Source organism: Protopterus annectens, chromosome 12.part0, assembly GCF_019279795.1.
Source record: "Protopterus annectens isolate FY-2018-M chromosome 12.part0, PAN1.0, whole genome shotgun sequence".
Lineage (NCBI taxonomy): Eukaryota > Metazoa > Chordata > Ceratodontiformes > Protopteridae > Protopterus > Protopterus annectens.
The window spans coordinates 145,669,691-145,690,342 of NC_056746.1; the positions used below are offsets into that span (position 1 = coordinate 145,669,691).

Genomic DNA, 20,652 nt, shown 5'->3' on the forward strand with positions numbered 1-20,652 from the left:
AACCGCATGCTTTCTTCAGTTCCAGTAATTATTTCACAGTCCAGGCTTCCTTTCCTGGTGAGGAGCATTATTCTGGCTTTTCAGAAACTGTCTACGAAGAAGGTGTATTCCAGTAAATGGAAAAGGTTTTCCATTTGGGCCAAACAATGAAATCTGGATCCCTTTTCAGCCCCTATTTCTAATATTTTACTCTTGTCTTCCATTTTTCGGGATGGGGGTGAGTTTTTCTAAAATTAAGCTCCAGTTGGCTGCCATCTCTAATTTCTATATCAGCAATGAGCCTACCTTTTTTTCCAAATTGTGCAAAGCTTTTGTGAAAGGAGTTTTTCTTCTTAGACTTCCTGTAAAGGATCCTTCCCTGCCATGGGATGTGACCTTGGTGCTGCAGTCCCTGACACAAAAACCTTTTGAACCCGCTAAGATATGTGATATTAAATTCCTTTCCTGGAAGACTTCCTTTTTAGTGGCCATTACTTCTGCCAAGAGAGTCTTGGAACTTCAGACTGTGTGCATTAAGCCTCTGTTCATGACTTTTTATAAGGATAGGGTGTCCCTTAGAACTAATCTTTCCTTTCTCCCTAAAGTGGCCTCGGAAGCTCTCAGCCATTTGATTCAGTTACTTGTCTTCTTCCCTCATTATTCTAATAAAGAAGAATATATATCTTATATTGTTTAGACGTTCACAGGCAATACGTTTTTATTTATAAAGAACTGTGGAATTTAGGAAGTTGGACCAACTGTTTGTGGCCTTCTCTCAAAACAGAAAAGGCTAAGCATTTTCAAAAGTAGCTGTTTCTAGGTGTATTGCTAGTTGTATTTCATTTGTTAGTAGGCATTTAGAATTATCCAGACCAGTTCTTTACGTTGGCCTTATTGGCTAGACTTTCCCTTGACGAGATTTGTGCTGCTGCAACTTAGTCTAATCCACACACTTTCATTTCACACTACAGATTGGACTTGTTGTCTAGGAACAGGGCTTCCTTTGGTTCCTCTGGGCTCCGGCATATCCTTCCTTGAGGCCACCCAGGGTACATAGTAGCTGGGGAGTCTGACCCATCTGTGATGAATAATGTCACTGATAGCATCAGATAAAGAGTTATGTACTTACCATAACCTGGCATTTGTGCTATCCAGTGTCATTTTTCATCACATTCCTGCCCTTCTTACCCCTTCCCTCTGGAGATTCTGGCGAGGTTGCTCTGGCTGATATTGAGTGAGAAAATCTTTGAAATTCTAGTGCAGTTGTTTTTGCGTTTCTACTAATGTAGTAAACTCGATTTGAGGGTTAGAAGGTAGCAAGGGATCATGGGAAGGGGAGGAGCTTGAGCTCTTGATCTGTCTGAGAAGTTGCTGGCTCGGATCCAAGGTCAGATCTAAGATCCATTGTTTATGAATAATGGCATTGGATAGCACAGATGTCAAGTTATGGTAAGTACATAACTTTTTTCATGTACAGAGATGTGTGGAGCAGTTTAGTTGAAATGGCTGTTGAGGTTCTAGCCTCAACCACAGTGTTTGAGATATATTTACAAAAAAAATGTATGCAGTTGAGTACAAAAGAGTATGCCTGTCTACACCCTTGGGGAAAAAAAAAAGAATGTCCCATTAAAATGAAGGGAAAATATCTACACATGCAAATATACATTACATATATAAACTGTGTATTCTCATTTAATGTCTTTGATAACTGATTTTTTGGATGTTTGGTATTTCAGCCTTGTTTTTTTGACTCGTATGGTGTGAACCTAATCCATATCATGCATAATGCCCATGTTTTTCATTCACCACATAGAGGAACAGTAAAAGATGACTGTGTTGAAGCAGAAGATAGGTTTGTATGCCAGCTCCATTAATGTAGAGGGGTAAAGTCCTGAGGTTGATTTAGTGACTCAAACAGCTGCTATAGAGTTGGCATGATGGGTAATGAAGTGGCTTAGCATGCTTGAGACTCTCTGGGGCGATAGTGAAGGTCAAATCCATGGAATAGACCAGACACTACATGGTGTTTTTTTTTGTTTTTGGGGGGGGGGGGGTGTAGGGCCAACTGTTCACATTTTGCAGAACCGTAATTATTGAGCATAGGCCCATATTGCATCTTTTTGGATGCCAATGCACGAGTGTGGCGAATTGAGTCTAAAAGAGACCATCTGTTTCTCCTTTTTCCCATGAAATAAATGAGCCATTGGGCTTTCACCATGGGAAATGAGCAAGCCAATAGGGTGACCTGGGGTTAAGCTCGATGGTAGAGAGGAAGAGGACTGGTACAAAAAAGGTGTATTAATAACAAGGCGTAGCACTTTTAGATGTGGGATTTAGCAGAGAATGGCTGTACTTGTGGTGAGTACTAAAGGTATTTGTTAGATGATGATCATATGGAAGGGATGGTATTTGAGAGTTGAGCAGTAGTGCATTCATGTTGATGTTGTGGACCGTGCAAGTAGCACGTAAGTGTGGCAGGTGTACTTTGTACTGGTGGTAATGTTTCAGGGTAGGGTTGCCAGGAACATGAAAGCATTAATTTGCAGGGTATATTCAGCCTAGAGTTGTGGAACAAAATGCTGTTTTAGGAGTATAGCTCCACAGTACATTTATGTATTTGCAGAGACGCAAAGCACCTTGAGAGCTAGGAGTACAGAAATTGCACAGGAGGAGGTTGCTAAGATTACAGAAGACTACTTCATGAAATTCTGTGTTGTAAAATTAATTTTTTTGTATTTGTTGCTCCTTTACAAGACAGAAGAAAACTGACGTGTGCATAATTTTTAGGTGTTTCTCTCGAGACTGGGATGTAACCGAATATGGCACCTGTGAGCTCTTTGATTTGCTGTCAGAAATTCCAGATACTACAGTCTGTGTATCTCAGCAAGATGGTGAGGTTGTGATTTCTGTTCCCAAGAAAGGTAATTACACCCGCTTTGCATACTGTGACTTATTTGTGGAAAGTGCATTTTATTTCTGCAGTTTTGGGAACTGTGCTGATATTTGCCGCAGAGGGATAAAATTTAAATCCAAGATGGAGATACATCCTCTTAAACAGTGTCATATCAGCATCAGAAACTTTTCTAGGCTATTGGGTCCTCCTCTTTTACTTGTGTTGCTCTGCAAACTCACCTCCTCTCAAAATCTCTTGTCACGCATTATGCTTTAAATCTGAAGAATGATATTGAGCCACCTGGATGTTTTTAGTATTTTGTGGTAGAAGTTGGTTTGTTGTAATTACTTGTTGAATGAAGGTCCAGTGTACTAGACTGGGTGTTCTGTTCAACCTAGGATAGAGCCTTCTTGGAAGTCCCTTCACAGGCCAACTCTAAGTTTAAATATAATAATAAATAAGTTTAAAATATAACAGCAACCTTTGTTTAGTTTCAGAACAGAGGATTCCATGACTGTTGTAGAGGCCCTTCCAATAGATGCTGCCCTATAGACACAGGTGTTCCACGGAATTTGGGTTTCTGTGGCCCCTTCCAAGGATGCCAATAGTGGACTCCATGAGGAATTACCCATCTCTCCCACTCTGGAGGCAGTTAGGGGTCATCTCTTCCTGGACCAAGATGAGCTAGTGGCCATCACAGTGGTTAAATGGGTGAAGGGGGGTGGGTATCAAGAGGTTGTATTTTTCCTTCTGAAGTACCAGAGCTGACCTGTCCACGGTTACAAGGTGTCCCACTCCATCAGAAGGTGGTGGCCAGATCAGCACTTAAAAGCCTTTTGTCCTAAAGACCATCCGAGAGATCCCACCCAAACCAGAGAGGCTTCAGAGTTTATTCAGGGATGTTCTTCGTGTTTCACTGTTGCAGTCATTACATTTGAGTTATCTGCTTGCAGGTAGCCCTCAGTTGGCCTGATTATCAATGTCTTGGGTCCTGCTTTGGTTGCTGTCTCATCTTCCATGATGTCAGGTAGTCAGGGGTATAAAGCATGCAGCCGTCACCATTACATCAGTCTTTCTTGCCGTGCTGTGCCCAAAGCAGAAGCAGTTCGCAAGTGCCGGTTGGCCGACTCCTGAAATTTTTGTTTTCGAGTTTCAGATCCCAAGTCTTCAACTAAGCTAAGTAGCCCGTTGGGAAACCTTTTTCTTCTAAACCGATGTCAATAAAAGTTAACAATTGTATTTCTTGTGGAAAACAAATACCTCATAAAGATTTTAATTCGTACTGCATTGCTTGCTTAGGCCCAGACCTCAACGTACCGCACTGTCGGTTTTGTGCCTTGTTCAAACCTCGAACTATTCGTCTGTTCATTTTCGCATCTAAATATTTTGGTACTCTCCAATTTTTCTGAAATGGATTCGGTAAGCCACCCTGACTACCGACATTCCGAAAAAACGCAAAGATAAAGACAGAGACAGACCGCATAGGTCCAAAGCTGCCGACGACTCTTCTCCTAAGCTAGTCACCAGTTCACTGATACTCAGTGAGGTGCTTTCGCAGCCCCTCATACCCACTACTTCAGATTTGCAGGCCTCTACTGAGACCCATTCGGTGTCCGGTATGCCACGAGATGATGCTTTGACTGTGGAACCTGCGAATGTCTCTGCCTTGGATGGGTCCGGAGCCGCTGTGCAGGCACCGGCTTTTGAGGGTCTATTCAGGCCTACTGACTTGCATATTAAACCAATGCCATCTTCTTCTTCAAGGCCTAAAACTTGATCCATGCCTAGAAAACGGACGCCCAGACCGCATGGTCAGGCCCCTATGCCTAAAAAACAAATAAGAAAGGCTAACAACCTTATCACTCTAATCGGGGGAAGCCACCCTTCTCCCTCTAAGAGACTTAGAACTGATTTTCCTTCTGATCAGGATTCTGAAAATGTTCTTCGTGTTTCACTGTTGCAGTCATTACATTTGTGATCTTGCTGGCAGGTTGCCCTCAGTCGGCCTGAATTCCAAAGTCTTGGGTCCTGCGTCGGCTGCTGTCACCCCTTCCTTGACGTCAGGTAGTCAGGGGTATAAAAGAAGGAGCAGACGCCATTTTCTTCAGTCTTTCTTGCCGCGTGGTTTCCGAAGCAGAAGCAGTTCGCAAGTGCCGGTCGGCCGACTCCTGAGATTTTCAGATCCGAAGTCTTCAATAAAGCTAAGTACCCCATTGGGGAAACTTTTTTCGTGCTTCAGACCGATGTCAGAAAAAGTAAATAATTGTATTTCTTGTGGAAAGCATTCTACCAGGCGGAAACAAACTGGTAAAACGGCACGGACTGTTTATTAATGTAAGCGCTTTCGGCTGCAATAATACACAGCCTTCATCAGACAAAATTTCTTGTGGAAAGCAAATACCTCATAAGGACTTTAATTCTTACTGTATTCCTTGCCTAGGCCCTGATCACAATGTTTCTGGTTGTCAGTTTTGTGCTAGATTTAACCAACGCACTATTAAGCGTTGGTATGATTTTGCTTTAAACTATTTTGGACGCCTGTTTAATTATCCAGAAATGTTGTCGGATAGCCATCCGACTACCGGAGTTCACAAAAAATGCAAAGAAAAGGAGAGAGATAAACAGCTGAGGCCCAAAACCGACAACGAAGCTTCTCCTAAGCCAGTCGCTGGCTCGCCGGTTCTCAGTGAGGTGCTTTCACAGCCCCTGACGCCCGCTACTTTAGAGTCGCAGGCCGCTACCGACTCCCATGTGGAGTCGGCCATGCCGCTGGAAACTCAAGGTATTGGAGCCTCAGATACTATTCCCTCAGATGGGTCCGGAGCATCTGAGTAGGCATCGGCTTCAGAGGGTGTATTCAGACCTAAACATCTTTACATTAAACCTACTTCAGCTTCAAAGGCAAAGACTAAAGCGCCTTCTAAAGCAAAGAAACAAACTCAAGAGCCACATGGACAGGCCTCTGTGCCCAAAAAACAGATGCTCAAAATGGCCGAAGACTTGATTACCTTAATCAGGGGTTCCCATCCCCCTCCTGATAAGAGGCCTAGGCAAGAGACGGACTATGAATCTTCAGATCAGGTTTCTATTTCTTCTGATTCCTCTTCTGATCAGGAATATTCTCTTCCCCCCTGAGGATTCTGATGCTGAAGAATCTATACCTTCAGCTTCTCCTCCAGAGAACTATTCTTTTGGGGAAACCTTGCATACCATGAGGGAGCATTTCCACTGGGAGAGCCAAGATTTTTCAGAATCTAAAAAGAGGCTTAGAGATTTCCTTTTACTTCCTCAACACAGGCCTCTAGCCATTCCACCTGTTAGACGTTGTAGATGTTTTTTCGGAGTCTAGTCTTACCCCTGACTCCTTACCTCCAGCTCCTGTTAAGCCTGATAGATATTACAGGGTTCCTGACTCTCATAAATTCCTTTTTAAAAACCCTGCTGCAGACCCAGAGACTATTTCTCAGGGTCCCAAAGGAGTTAAGGCTTCCGCTGCAAAAAACCCTACCCCCTCTGACAGAGAATCTAGGGCAGTGGATAGATGGGGAAGAAAGGTTTGTCGTTTTTGCATTTAAGTTACCGGTATCACAGTTGCAGGCTACACACTCAAGTGCGCTAGCCTCCTCTGTGTATTTAAAGTAATTTAAGCTCTGCATTTCTGTTTCTGAAAAAAAAAAAAAAACAGAAAAAAATTCCTTGTTTTCCCGCCTTTCTGAACTAGTCTAGTCCAGTTTTCAGGCTTTGCTGAATCCAGGACTGTGGTAAAGGTTTCTGTGTTGCCCATATCATACTTGGATAGTTAGGTGGCTTCCTTGTTCCCTGTGAGAGAGGGAATTCTGAGCAGCCTATCTGTCCCTGTAGGAGTGGTCCCAGCCCAGGAACTTGTAGCTCATTGGCCATATTGGGCTAATTTCTATCCTTTTTGATCTCCCTGGTATAAAAACCACTTAGCGCGGGTTTGCGCACCGCGCAGCGCTGTTTAGCTGCGGTTAAACTATTCCAGGCTCCACGAAGTCTGCACTTCAGTTTTTCCCTTGAAACTTGAAACACTTCAACCCAGCACTAGAAATAAGGCAATTTAAGACCGGCACTTACTAAAACTCACTAAAACTAGCACTAGCTTACAGCTTGCACTTCAGCCCTATACTCAGGAAGTATAAGGCTCTTTACTCATCCAATCAGCAATACAGTCCCAACCATCTATTCAGGCATGTTCAAGGGACAGCTTCAGGTGTGCTCTCCGGTCCAGCTGGTGAATCTGGGCATCCTGAGGCAATGTTACAATTGCCTCATGTACACAGACAACCCTTTCCTCCTCCCAACCAACACAAACATATGTGAGAGATGCAGCTACACAGCGAAACTGGAGGCTAAGCTCTCTCAACCCACGACTGGATCAACCAGTCACAAGGAGAAGGGCAACACTAGCACCACATTACCAGACTCACATAGACCAGCCATAGCTGCACCAGAAAACAACTCTCAGAAACATGCAAAAACATACTCGGAGGCTCTAAATAAGAACCTGCCTAAACAACAGAGACCTCCGAAGCATACACCCAAGCATCCCCCACCCCACAACAGAAACCAGGTAACACATACGTCACAACGTCGGTGTGCCAAGCAAAAACAGCCCCTAAGGCTAAATAACACACCTAGCACACTAGTAATCGGTGATTCTATCATCAGGCACACAGACGTCCCACTCACTAGATTGAACAAGGAGAAGGTTACCGTGAGCTGCCTGTTGGGTGCCAGAAATCCGCCACATAACACATGCACTCAGGTCACTCCACAACAAGTACAAATATGACTCTGTCATTGTACATGTTGGCGTAAATGACCTGAGACGTACCTCCCTGAGCTCTCTGACCATGTAGCCCAGGCTGGTATGGCTCTGACTCTGAGTAGCATGCTGCCCTCACCCAAAATGATGCCAGCATACGAAGATAAAATGATCAGTTTCAACAATTGGTTAAACTACTGGCGTCATTCAAAGGTGATCCAGTACTTGTCAGCCTGGGACAACATGCTTGACAAGCCACGTTGCTTCGCCAGAGACTGCTTGCACCTGTCGCCCCTGGGCTTTTGAATACTGGCCAAGACTTTTGCCGCCCCAATACTGCCTTTTTTAGGCAAGGCTCAAAAGACAAACCCGCCTCCATAAACAACAATAATAAACAAAAACTGAGGGTAATGCTGCTCAACGACAGAAGTCTAAACCTCAAAATGCACGCACTCAAGGCTCTCCTTAGTATGGAAGAAATTGACGTACGTGCAGTGACAGAAACCTGGTTCAAGGCTCCAGAGAGCACCCCAGCACTACCAGGCTATATAACTCCTACCATACCTTTAGGTCCCAAAACCAGGACCGGAATACAAAAGGAGGGGGTGTGTCCATATTCATCAAGAACACCCAAACCTCCAGGTTAGTAGCACAGCACGCGGAATCTGAGACCATCCAAGTGCAGTTGACAGCGGGTAAATTGACCAATTTATAGCTTGCTACAGATCTCCCACCTTGTCTCAGGACCCCCTCACGCAACATTCCTGAGAACATTAGAAAGTATGAAGATTCTACCCAACACCATGCTACTGGGTGACTTCAACTATCCAAACATTGACTGGGAAAACTACTCAAGCTCAAATGCCCTAGCCCTATGCTTCCTTGAGTTTATAAACTCAAACGCCCTTGAACAGCTGGTCACCACTCCCACAAGAGGTGACAACATACTGGACCTGGTCATCACCAACATGGAGAACCTATGTTCCACACCTGAGGTAAACTCCTCATTGGTAAGGTCAGATCACAAACTAATCACACTGGACATCCACATCCCGACCCCCCCCAGTCAAGGAAATCAAGGTAAAAAAACTTCTCTAAAGCCAACTTCGCACTCCTCAAGACTTCGGTGGGAAGTTTCAAAGCTCCCAATCAAATGGAAAATAATGACCCATCGGCAGAATCCTTTACATGTGCATTCTATGAACACCTTCAAGAATGCATGGACCGAGCCATCCCAAGTAAAACCAAGACCAACTCCTCAAGAAAGAGGAAGCCAGTCTGGTGGACCTCGGCCATAAATAAACTTTAGAACAGGAAGAGGAAACTCCTGCAAGATAGAACAAAATCCCAAAATAAGAAGGCATCTCTGATTAACATCAGTAAGAAAAACTGCACTCCCTCATTAAATCATCCAGGGCCAACTTTGAAAGAAAAATAGCCAATGACTCTAAGGATAACTACAAGGCCTTCTGTAACTATGTCAAGAGTCTAGGGGCAAACTCTCAGATATGCTCCGAGCTAGTGCATAATGGCCATAAATACACTGAACAAACCGACATTGCCAACAGCCTGGATGATAAGTTCAGTGCAAACTCCACCCCCCCCCCCTCCACCAAAGGGGCTAGCACCCATCCCAGAAGAATGTGGCGCTCCAGATATCTCAGACACACAAGTAAAGGCAGCCCTTGCAAAGGCCAAAAACACAGCATCAATGGGACCAGATGCTATCCCAGGTTGTATTTTACACAAGCTTCAAAATGAACTAACCCCCCATCTCAAATCACTATTCAAACTTAGCCTCTCTTCAGGCTATGTACCCAAAGAATGGCGTACAGCAACAGTCGTACCACTCAACAAAGGTGGTGCCACAACTGACCCTGAGAACTATCGCCCTATAAGCTTGACTAGCTTGGTCTGCAAAGCCATGGAACGCATTATCATGGAGCGAATTAACTGGGACATTGGGAACCTCCAGACACTGGACCCCACCCAGTTTGCCTTTGTTAAAGGCATGTCTTGCCTCCTGAACTTGGTCGACTTCTTCGAAACCGTCACCAAGGCCATAGATGAAGGGAAGGTGGTCCACACAGCATATCTGGACCTCGCTAAGGCGTTCAACACCATCCCACACTCAGGAATCATAGACAAACTCACCAGCTTAAATATCAACCCCCATGTCATGAGATGGATTGGCTCTCAGACAGAACCCACACGGTAAGAGTGGCAGGCACCATGTCTGACTCTAAACCAGTCACAAGTGGAGTCCCACAGGGCTCAGTCCTGGGACCCCTCCTGTTCGGTATATATTTCTCCGAAGTACAGGCAAAGGCAGAGGGGCTGTGGCTAATCAAGTTTGCAGATGACTGTAAATTGGGTGCAATAATTGACTCTCCAGCTGATGCAGACATCCTGCAAAAGGGTCTCACAGGCAAACACCTGGTGTCAAAGTCACAGCCTCAAGCTAAATGCCAAAAAATGCATAGTAATCCCATTTGGGAAAAACAAAGTACCTACAAACTACCACATAGATGGGAATCCACTAAGTACAGAAGAAGTAATTAGGGATCTGGGTACCCAAGTAGATAGCATGCTCTCCTTTGATAATCACATAGCCAAAATAGTCAGGAAATCCTTCTATGTGGCACACCTGATCACAAAGGGTTTCTCATCCAGATCCAAGGAGGTGATTGTGCCCCTTTACTCCTCACTCATTAGGCCCATAATAGAGTACAGTGCCCCATTTGGGATGTACCTCACTAGACACCTGCAACAGCTAGAAAGACCACAGAAGTACCTCACTAAGAGGATTAAGGGCATTAAACAATTACCCTATGAAGCACGACTAAAAAAGCTCCAGCTCTTCTCAGTCGCTTACCGTCTGCTCAGAGGTGACCTATGCCTGACCTATAGGGCCGTGTCAAACCCTGAACTAATGGACATGCTTCACCTCAAAAAAACGAGATCCCTCAGAACCACTCGTTCTAGCGACTTGAACCTATGTACAACAATAAACAGGACATGCTGGAGGGATAGATTCCTGTCCCAGCAACTCCCCTCACTCTGGAATAGAATCTCAATCCATATTCGACAGAGCTCCTCTCTGACCCTCTTCAAGAGAAATCTTGATGAGTGGATGGGTAATCATAAGTTCTACCCTGGGATCACTTCAGGAGCCCTGTTGACAGAGGCCCAGGTTACTAATCTAATGTGGAGGCGAAAGCCATCACTCTGTGGCTAGGCTTATAAATGCCCATGGGCAGATAGCCTAGTACTTACCTATGAACATCTGCTACCTTGGCTTTAAGGGCCTTAAACTGCCAGTTTCATATTCTCAAATATCAGCAATATGTCATGGCATTGCTTAAACAGAAAATGTTAAATTCTGAATGTGCAGACAACAAGGAAATGCAGGATTTATTGCATGCAGCTGAACAAGTTGGAAAGTATACTTTGCAGTGTGGTTTTGATTCTTTGGAGGCCTCCTGCAGGGCCGCAGTTACGGGTTCTGTAATTAGGAGGCATGCTTGGTTAAAGGAACAAAATCTGCCTGATCATGTGAAAGTTAAATTATTAGATGCACCTTTACAGCATGAAACTTTGTTTGGTGTTAAGGCAGAAGAGGTGTTAAAGAAAATGGAGGACAAAGCTAAATCAATGCAAACTGTCTAAGATTTTTTACAAGTACAGCCACCTAGGTGTAGTAGACACTGGCATACAAAGAATTGGTCCTTTCCTGTGTCAGACAGACCTCCAAGGGGCAGATCCAGACGCCCTAGAGGCAGATCCTAGGCACAAGGTTCATACAGGTCAAAGCAATGGGGTGCTTCTACCTTCAAAGTTGGAGAAGACAAATCACAACCTTACAGGAAACAGTCCCAATGACTTCCCCCTACCTGCACCAAGCACTTATTTCCTGGCAGCACCCTTAGGGGGAAAATTAGCACTTTTTTCTCAAAATTGGCACATTATAACCCAGGACAAGTGGGTTCTAAACATAGTGTCACAAGGCTACAAGTTCCATTTCCATACCCTGCCAAAGGCAAACGGATGGCCAGATCTGCCAAAAAATCAATGGGCAGAGGCACAAAAACAAGTCTCATCCCTCATGGACAAGAGGGCCATTCAACAAGTACCAGAGCAAGAACAGGGAAAAGGATTTTACTCAAGACTGTTTTTGGTACCCAGAAAGGATAAGGCCTAGAGACCAATACTGGACCTATCTATTCTGAACACATTCCTGGATATACCAAAATTCAAAATGTTAACTTTACAGCAGCTTCTGCCCATGCTGGGCAAGAATGCTTGGCTAGTGACTTTAGACTTAAGAGGCATACCTGCATGTCCCAATCAGGCAATCATGCAGAAGATACCTCAGATTCAAGGCTAGCTCAATGCATTACCAATTGTCTGCACTGCCCTTTGGCTTATTTACTGCGCCCAGGGTCTTTACAAAGTGCCTGGCACCAGTAATTGCATTCTGCAGACAAAGAGGTGTACAAATATAGCCTTACTTGGACGACTGTCTAATTCAAGCAAAGAACAAGGACATTCTTCTACAGCATCTGGCATTTGTGAAAAGACTTCTAACATGCCTAGGGTACACAGTCAATGAAAATAAATCAAAACTAGTACCCTCTCGAGAGATAATATTCCTTGGTGCAAGCTTAAATACAACTGCCCCAGATGGCTTATCTCACACCAGACAAACAAAGGCAACTGACTACCTATTTCAAGATGTTGGCAACAAAGGCCCAGTTATCTGCAAGAAAAATTCTGCAAGCTTTGGGCTTCATGGCATCCTGCATTCTACTAATTCCGTATGCAAGACTGCATATGAGGAAACTTCAATGGTACCTAAAAAGTGTTTGGACACATTGCCACAGCCTGGAGGCAATAATTACTCTCATTCCCTGCCTGCAACAGGAGTTTCAGTGGTGGTCGAGGGCTCGTCACCAGAACAAGGGACAGGCATTCACGCCCCAGCCAGGCAAACACTAACAACGGATGCATCAGATTATGCCTGGGGAGCCCACATGGCAGGAAGATGCATTCAGGGCACATGGCCCTCATATCAATTAAAAAGAGATGCTAGCTGTTCAAAATGCCCTGACAGCCTTCAAGGACCTACTTCATCCGGGACAACTACTGATAAAGACAAACAATACCATGGTCATATGGTATATAAACAAGCAGGGGGGCACACACTTACCCCCTTTGCAGATTAGCCATGACTTTGTGGGACACAGCATTGACTTACCAAGTACATCTGAAGGCACAATTCCTGCCAGGAAAAGAAACTACTCTGGCAGACGAACTAAGCAGAAACCTCATGGATCCCCACGTGTAGCACCTGGATCCACAAGTCTTCAGCATGATAACAAGGAAATGGGGATGCCCGGACATAGATCTATTTGTCTCCCCTCACAACTACCATCTAAAAAGATTCTGCACAAGGACTTATCACAGACAAGCATGGAAAATGGACGCCCTATCTTTCAGATGGAAAAACCTATCGGTATATGCCTTTCCTCCACTGCCACTCCTCCCCAAGGTACTCCTAAAGGTCAGACAGGAGAAGCCAAAGATGATACTGATTACCCCAGACTGGCCCCGCCAGTACTGGTATCCAATCCTAAGGAATTTGTCTCAATGCCCAGCTTGGACCTTACCTCAAATACCCCATCTACTATCCCAGCAAAACAATCAGATCCTGCACAGCCAACTCAGGACTTTAAACCTGGCAGCATGGTGGATAATGTAATCATACAAAACACACCTCTTAGTAAAGCTGTGATGGATGTCATTTTGGAAGCCAGAAGGACCAGTACTAGAAAATCTTATGCTGGAAAATGGAAGAGATTCTGTGCTTGGAACCAGGCACAAGGAACTGATACAGCTGTACCAAATATCCCTCAGATTTTGCAATACTTAACTGAGATGCTGGACAAAGGCCTATCTTTTTCATCAATTAAAATTCATGCCTCTGCCATTTCGGCTCATTACAATACAGAGCCACCAATCTTTTCTCATCCTTTATTAAAGCAGTACCTCAGAGGAGCCAAAAATTTAAGGCCTCCAAGGAGATCACCAGTACCTGCATGGGACCTCAACTATGTCTTGGAAAAACTCACCCTGCCTCCTTTTGAGCCAGCTGCTACTGCTGATATAAAGTTTTTATCTTGGAAAACAGCTCTGCTTCTAGCAATAACTTCAGCATGACGAGTTTCAGAGCTACAGGCACTCATGGCTGTGGAACCTTTTATCATGTTTTATCCAGACAGGGTTTCTCTGAGGACAAACCCGGCATTTATGCCTAAGGTGGTGTCCAGTGTGGCTCTTAACCAAACCATTCATCTGCCAACTTTTTTATCCAGAACAAGGGGGAGAGAATTCTGCGTTCCTTGGACGTACACAGACAGCTTAGATTCTACTTGGACAGAACCAAAGCTTTCAGGAACACAGAGCAATTACTAGTGGCATATGCTGCAGGATCACAAGCAAAGGCTATCTAAAAGCAGACTATTTCAAAGTGTATAGGCCACTGCATTCGTTTCTGCTATTTTCAACATGGTAAGCCAGTGCCTAAGGGCATTAGGCCATATTCAACCACAGCTGCAGCCACTTCAGCAGCCTTTGTCAAGGGAGTACCAACCAAAGACATTTTCGAGGCTGCTACTTGGAGTTCAGTGCACACTTTTACAAAGCACCATCATCTGCCACTCTACTCTAAATCCAGGGCAGGCCTTGCCACTGCAGTTCTGCAGGGCCTCATAGCCGCTCCTAATACTGTTTAGCTCCAGCCTCCCAACCATAGCTTTGGGACTCTACCCAAATGTAATGACTGCAGCAGTGAAACACTAAGAACATAGTAGAGTTGTGTACACTTACCATAAATGTAGATGTTCGAGTGTATTCACTGTTGCAGTCCAGGTTACCCACCCGCCATCCCCCTTTTTTCTGCTAGAACTTATCTTTCCTTCTCTGATTTATGCAACCTATGTGGTGTATTTGCTTGTAGATGAAGGTAAGGTTTATATTGGTACATGTAATTTTATATATATATATATATATATATATATATATATATATATATATATAAATTTTGGCTACCCTTTTAGGGGGCACCTGACATCTGGCGCAAGAAAAACTGAAGAAAATGGCGTTGGCTCCTTCTTTTATACCCCTGACGTCAGGGAAGGGGCGACAGCAGCCGACGCAGGACCCAAGACTTTGGAATTTAGGCCAACTGAGGGGAACCTGCCAGCAGGATTACCCAAATGTAATGACTGCAACAGTGAATACACTCTAACATCTACATTTATGGTAAGTGTACACAACTGTACTTTTCTGTTTTCTCTGATGACCAGGAGTTGCCCTTATCTACCTATGAGGAGTCTGATGCAGAGGACTCCATTACCTCTGCTTCCCTTCCAGAGGATTTCTCTTTTGGTGAAACTTTGCATACTCTTAGGGAGCATTTCCGCTGGGAAAGCCAGGATTACTCTGACTCCAAAAAGTGGCTTAGGGATTTATTACTCCTACCTCAACACAGGGCTTTAGCTATCCCTTCTGTATTGGACATTGTAGATGATGCCTTCTCAGAATCTAGCCTGGCCCCTGACACTTTACCTCCAGCTCCAGAAAACCTGACCGGTATTAGAGTTCCTGACTCTTACAAGTTCCTCTCTAAGAATCCTACTGCGGATCCTGAGACCATTTCACAGGGGCCCAAGGGCATTAAGGCTACTACTGCCAGAAACCCTACCCCCTCTGATAAGAGATTCCAGGGCGCTGGACAGATTGGGTAAGAAGGTATACACTTCTGCAACTTTGGCCATTAGGGCCTTAAACTGCCAGTTTCATATGTTAAAGTTTCAGCAACATATTATTGGATTGCTTAAACAGAAAATGATGATTCCTGACTGTGCTGAAAATAAAGAATTACAGGATTTAATGCATTCTGCTGAACAAGTTGGAAAACATACTTTGCAATGTGGTTTGATTCTTTAGAGGCATCTTGTAGGGCTGCTGTCACTGGGTCTGTACTTAGAAGGCATGCTTGGCTTAAGGAGCAATCTTTGCCAGATCCATGTTAAAGCTAAATTACTGGATGCTCCCTTAAACCAAGACCACCTGTTTGGCAACAAAGCAGAAGTAGTACTTAAAAAGATGGAGGAAAAAGCTAAATCTATGCAAACTGTTAGATTGCCTGCAAGTACAACTTCCCAGATTTAGTAGGCACTGGCCTTCTAAGAATTGGTCCTTTCCTGCCTCTTCCAGGCCTTCTCAGTCCAAACCCAGAACCAGCAGAACACCCAGGCTTCAGTCCCAAGGTACTCACAGGCCTAAACAGTGGGGGGCTCCCACTTCCAAAGCTGGAAGTAGTAAGACAACCCCCTATGGTAAACTGTCACAATGACTTAACTTTACCCCTTCCAAGCCCTGCTCAACTGACTTTTCCTTTAGGGGAAAGATCGTCCTGCATGCAAAAAACTGGGAGCTCATTACCGAAGACAAATGGGTTTTAAATATAGTTTCCCAAGGATACAGATTCCATTTCCACTCCTTACCAACTCCAAACGGTTGGCCAGACCTACCCCCAAATCAGTGGGCAGAGGCTCAAAACCAAATTCTTTCGCTTCTAAGCATCAGGGCTATTTAACCTGTCCCAGAAGAAGAATGGGGGCAAGGTTTCTACTCAAGACTTTTCCTGGTACCCAGAAAAGACAATTCCTGGCGTCCTCTCCTGGACCTGTCTATCCTAAACACTTTTTTGGTAATCCCAAAATTCAAAATGCTAACTCGTCATCAGCTGCTTCCTATGCTAGACCAAAATGCCTGGTTGGCAACACTGGATTTAAAGGAAGCCTACCTGCACATTCCAATAAGGGAATCTTGCAAAAGATACCTATGCTTCAGAGCAGGCTACATGCACTATCCATTCTTTGCACTGCCCTTTGGCTTATCTACTGTGCCCAGGGTATTCACAAAGTGCCTAGCTCCAGTCATTGCATTTTGCAGGCAAAGAAATATTCAGATATACCCATACCTGGACAATTGTCTAATTCAGGCAGGAAACCAGGACATTCTATTAAATCATCTGGCATTTGTAAAGAAATTACTAACTTCTCTGGGGTACACCATAAACGAAAAGAAATCACATGTAGTACCCTGCCAGTAAATTGTATTCCTGGGAGCAAGCTTGAATACATCTTCCCAGATGGGCCTACCTCATGCCAGAGAAACAAGTTCATTTGACAGCCTACTTCAAACTACTGGTCACAAAGACCCAGCTATCTGCAAGGAAAATACTGCAAGCCCTGGGGTTCATGGCCTTTTGCATTCTGTTAATTCCATATGCAAGACTGCATATGAGGAAACTGGAATGGTATCTAAAAAGCCTATGGTGCCAACATTCGCAGGGCCTAGAATCAATGATTCATATCATACCTTGTCTAAAGACAGAGTTCCTTTGGTGGGCAGAGGCCTGCCACCTAAACAAGGGACTGCCATTCACTCTACCCCCTGCCTCCCAAACCCTAACAGACGCATCAGACTATGCATGGGGGGCTCACTTGACAGGGCAGTGCATTCAGGGCAAATGGAACCCGAGTCAAAAACACCTGCATATCAATCAAAAAGAAATGTTAGCTGTACAGAATGCTCTGACAGCCTTCAAGGACCACATTCTTCCAGGACAATTATTGGTAAAGACGGACAACACCACTGTTATCTGGTACATAAACAAGCAGGGGGGAACCCATTCATACCCCCTCTGCAGACTAGCCTTGGCTCTGTGGAACATAGCCTTGAGCTACCAAGTGCACCTACAAGCTCAGTTCATGCCAGGCAAGCTAAATACACTGGCAGACGACCTAAGCAGAAATCTCGTGGACCCACATGAGTGGAAAATGGAACCAGAGATATTCAACATTTTGAGAATCAAATGGGGGAGCCCAGAGATAGACCTGTTTGCCTCCCCTCAGAACTACCAATTGGACAAATTCTGCACGATGACTCCCCACAGACAAGCTTAGAAAGTGGGTGCCCTGTCCTTCAGTTGGAAAAACCTATCAGTTTATGCTTTTCCCCCTCTGCCTCTCCTCTCCAAAGTGCTACTAAAGATCAAACAGGACAAACCAAGGACAATACTTATTGCACCAGACTGGCCACGCTAACACTGGTACCCCCCCCTCCCCTTGTGCAGTGTGTCACTTCTGGAACCATGGCACCTGCCTCAGACCCCTGTTCTGCTGTCCCAGCAGGAGGGCCAGATTCTGCACCCACAGCTTCAAACCCTGAACCTTACAGCCTGGCTAATTACATGACCTCTCCTTTATCCCTCAGTAAGCAAGTGGTGGATGTCATTCTGGAGGCAAGGAGCCCTGGTACTAGAAAATCCTATGCTGAAAAATGGAAGAGATTATGTTCCTGGAGCCAAACACAGGAGATGAACACAACTGTGCCCAATTTACAGCTCATTCTTCAATACTTAACTGAGATGCTTCACAAGGGCCTTTCCTTTTCTTCCATCAAAATTCATGCCTCCACCATCTCAGCTCGTTATAATATAGAGCCGCCCCTCTTCTCTCATCCACTGCTGAAGCAATTCCTCAGACAGGCCAAAAACCTAAGACCACCCAGGAGAGCCCCTAGTGAAGCCTGGGACCTTAACTTTGTATTGGAAAAGCTCACTGTACCTCCCTTTGAGCTAGCTGGAAATGCAGAGTTGAAATTCCTTTCTTGGAAAACAGCTTTCCTCCTAGCCATCACTTCAGCTAGAAGGGTGTTTGAATTATAGGCCCTCATGGCATTGGAGCCTTTCATCATCTATCCTGCAGACAGGGTGTCCTTCAGGACCAAGCCCTCCTTTATGTCCAAGATGGTATCCATTGTGGCCCTTAATCAGTCAATTCATTTGCCAACCTTCTTTTCTTATCCACAGAACAAAGGGGGAATGAATACTGCACTCCTTGGACGTGCACAGACAACTTAGATTTTAACTGGTCAGGGCCAAGCCTCTCAGGAAATCTGAACAACTACTAGTTGCATTTGCTGCAGGGGCAGAGGGGAAGGCTATTTCAAAGCAAACCATTTCTAAGTGGATAGTCCATTGCATTCATTTCTGCTATAAGCATCATGGAAAACTTACCCCATAGGGGATAAGACCACATTCAGCCAGGGCTGCATCTACCTCTACAGCATTTCTCAGAGGTGTCCCCACCAGGGACATCATAGAAGCTGCTACCTGGAGGTCTGTACATACCTTCACCAAACATTACCACTTGCAAATTTTTTCTAAATCCAGAGCTGGTTTTGCCACTGCAGTCTTGCAGGGCCGTATAACTGGTCCTAATGCTATCTGACTGCCTCCTCCCTTCCTTGGCTTTGGGAATCCACCCAAATATAATGACTGCAACAGTGAAACACGAAGAACATAGTGCAGTTGTGTACACTTACAATAAATGTAGATGTTAGTGTATTCACTGTTGCAGTCCTGGTTACCTTCCTCCAGCCCCCATGACTTCTATTTACTATACCTCTATTCTTGCTTGCTATGCTTAAAGCTTTCTGGTGTATTTGCTTTTTGTTGGAGGTGTAACCTTGTATATAATTGCTTCCCATTATGGGGGGCACCTGACATCTGGGGCAAGAAAAACTGATGTAATGGCGTCGGCTGCATGCTTTATACCCCTGACTACCTGACATCATGGAAGATGAGACAGCAACCGACGCAGGATCCAAGACTTTGATAATCAGGCCGACTGAGCACTACCTGCAAGCAGATAACCCAAATGTAATGACTGCAACCGTGAATACACTCGAACATCTACATTTATGGTAAGTGTACACAACTGTACTTTCTTTGTTTCCTAAGAAACCTCAGGATTTTAGGCCAGTCCTAGATTTCAGTGCCTGAATCAGCATGTCATGAAAACCAAATTCCAAATGGTCATGATGCAGTCCATGCTCCTGTGCCTTTAGAAAGAGGACTGGATGTGTTCAGTAAAACTTCCTGGACAAAGCTTTCAGGCGATTTCTGTACCTCTGAGTGGGAGTTAGTCACGGTCAGTTTCAAGCAGTGCCATTCAATCTTATCACCGCCTCAGGATTGTTCACCAGTTGCATGGCAGTAGTTCTCTCTCAATCTGGAGACTGGCTCTTAGTCTGTATCACCTTTGAGTTCCTGGCAGAAGCCAGGAATTACTCCACTTTATCCGTAGGAAAAGCCATTAATAAGATAAAGTCGCAGCTGGGACCTTCACAGAATGTCATGTATTGAATACCATCTTCAGCACCATACATAAATTAGACTCTTAGTGTACTGCAAGCTTAATGACCACAATCCTCCTGTCTGTCTTCTCCAGCACATGATCCTCAGAACCTTGAGTCTGATTGCTGTCTGTCCATTTAGTGCCACATGCCTGACAGTACACAAGAGTGATGCAGTGGACAGTCAAGGTGCAGTGGTCACAGTTAGAGGGGTGGCATGTGTAGGACACACTTAGTCTTTCAGCTGGCTGTTTGAAGCACATGATAGAGTGGTTAAACATTCAGATCCTCATTAAAAGAATTCCCCCCCTCTCAACCCTCCTGTAGCCACCATTAACATCTACACAAGCTATCTGCAGTTTGGTGGGACACTCCTTCAGGGCTGGTAATCCAAGGGACATGGTTGCAACAAGAAGCCAATCTTCTGTTAGTGTACTGGTGATGAGGTTGGTCTTCCTGGAGTGACAGGCCTTCCAAGATCTCCCTCCCCAGGGTGTTGTATCTCTCCACCCAGACAATGTGGCAGTTGTGTGGTATGTCAGCAAGCAAGGTAGCATCAGCTGTTGCCCCCTTGACAGGAGGAAATGAGTGTTTGGGAATGGTCGATGTGTATACCATGTTTTCTGTCGGTAATGTGCATCCATGGTTGGATCATATGTCTAGTGGACAGGCTTACTGGGTTTCATCCTAATGTCTTAAATTGGTCCCTCAGTCTACAGAT

General features: G+C 44.7%; 1 protein-coding gene across 1 annotated transcript in view; it reads left to right on the forward strand.

The window, feature by feature from the left end:
• Window positions 1-20,652, forward strand: part of MARF1 (meiosis regulator and mRNA stability factor 1) — a 2,255,654-nt gene that overhangs the window by 1,637,587 nt on the left and 597,415 nt on the right. The window contains exon 17 of the mRNA XM_044088896.1: window positions 2,767-2,900. Coding sequence (XP_043944831.1) covers window positions 2,767-2,900 — 134 coding nt within the window. The remainder of the gene's footprint in view (window positions 1-2,766; window positions 2,901-20,652) is intronic.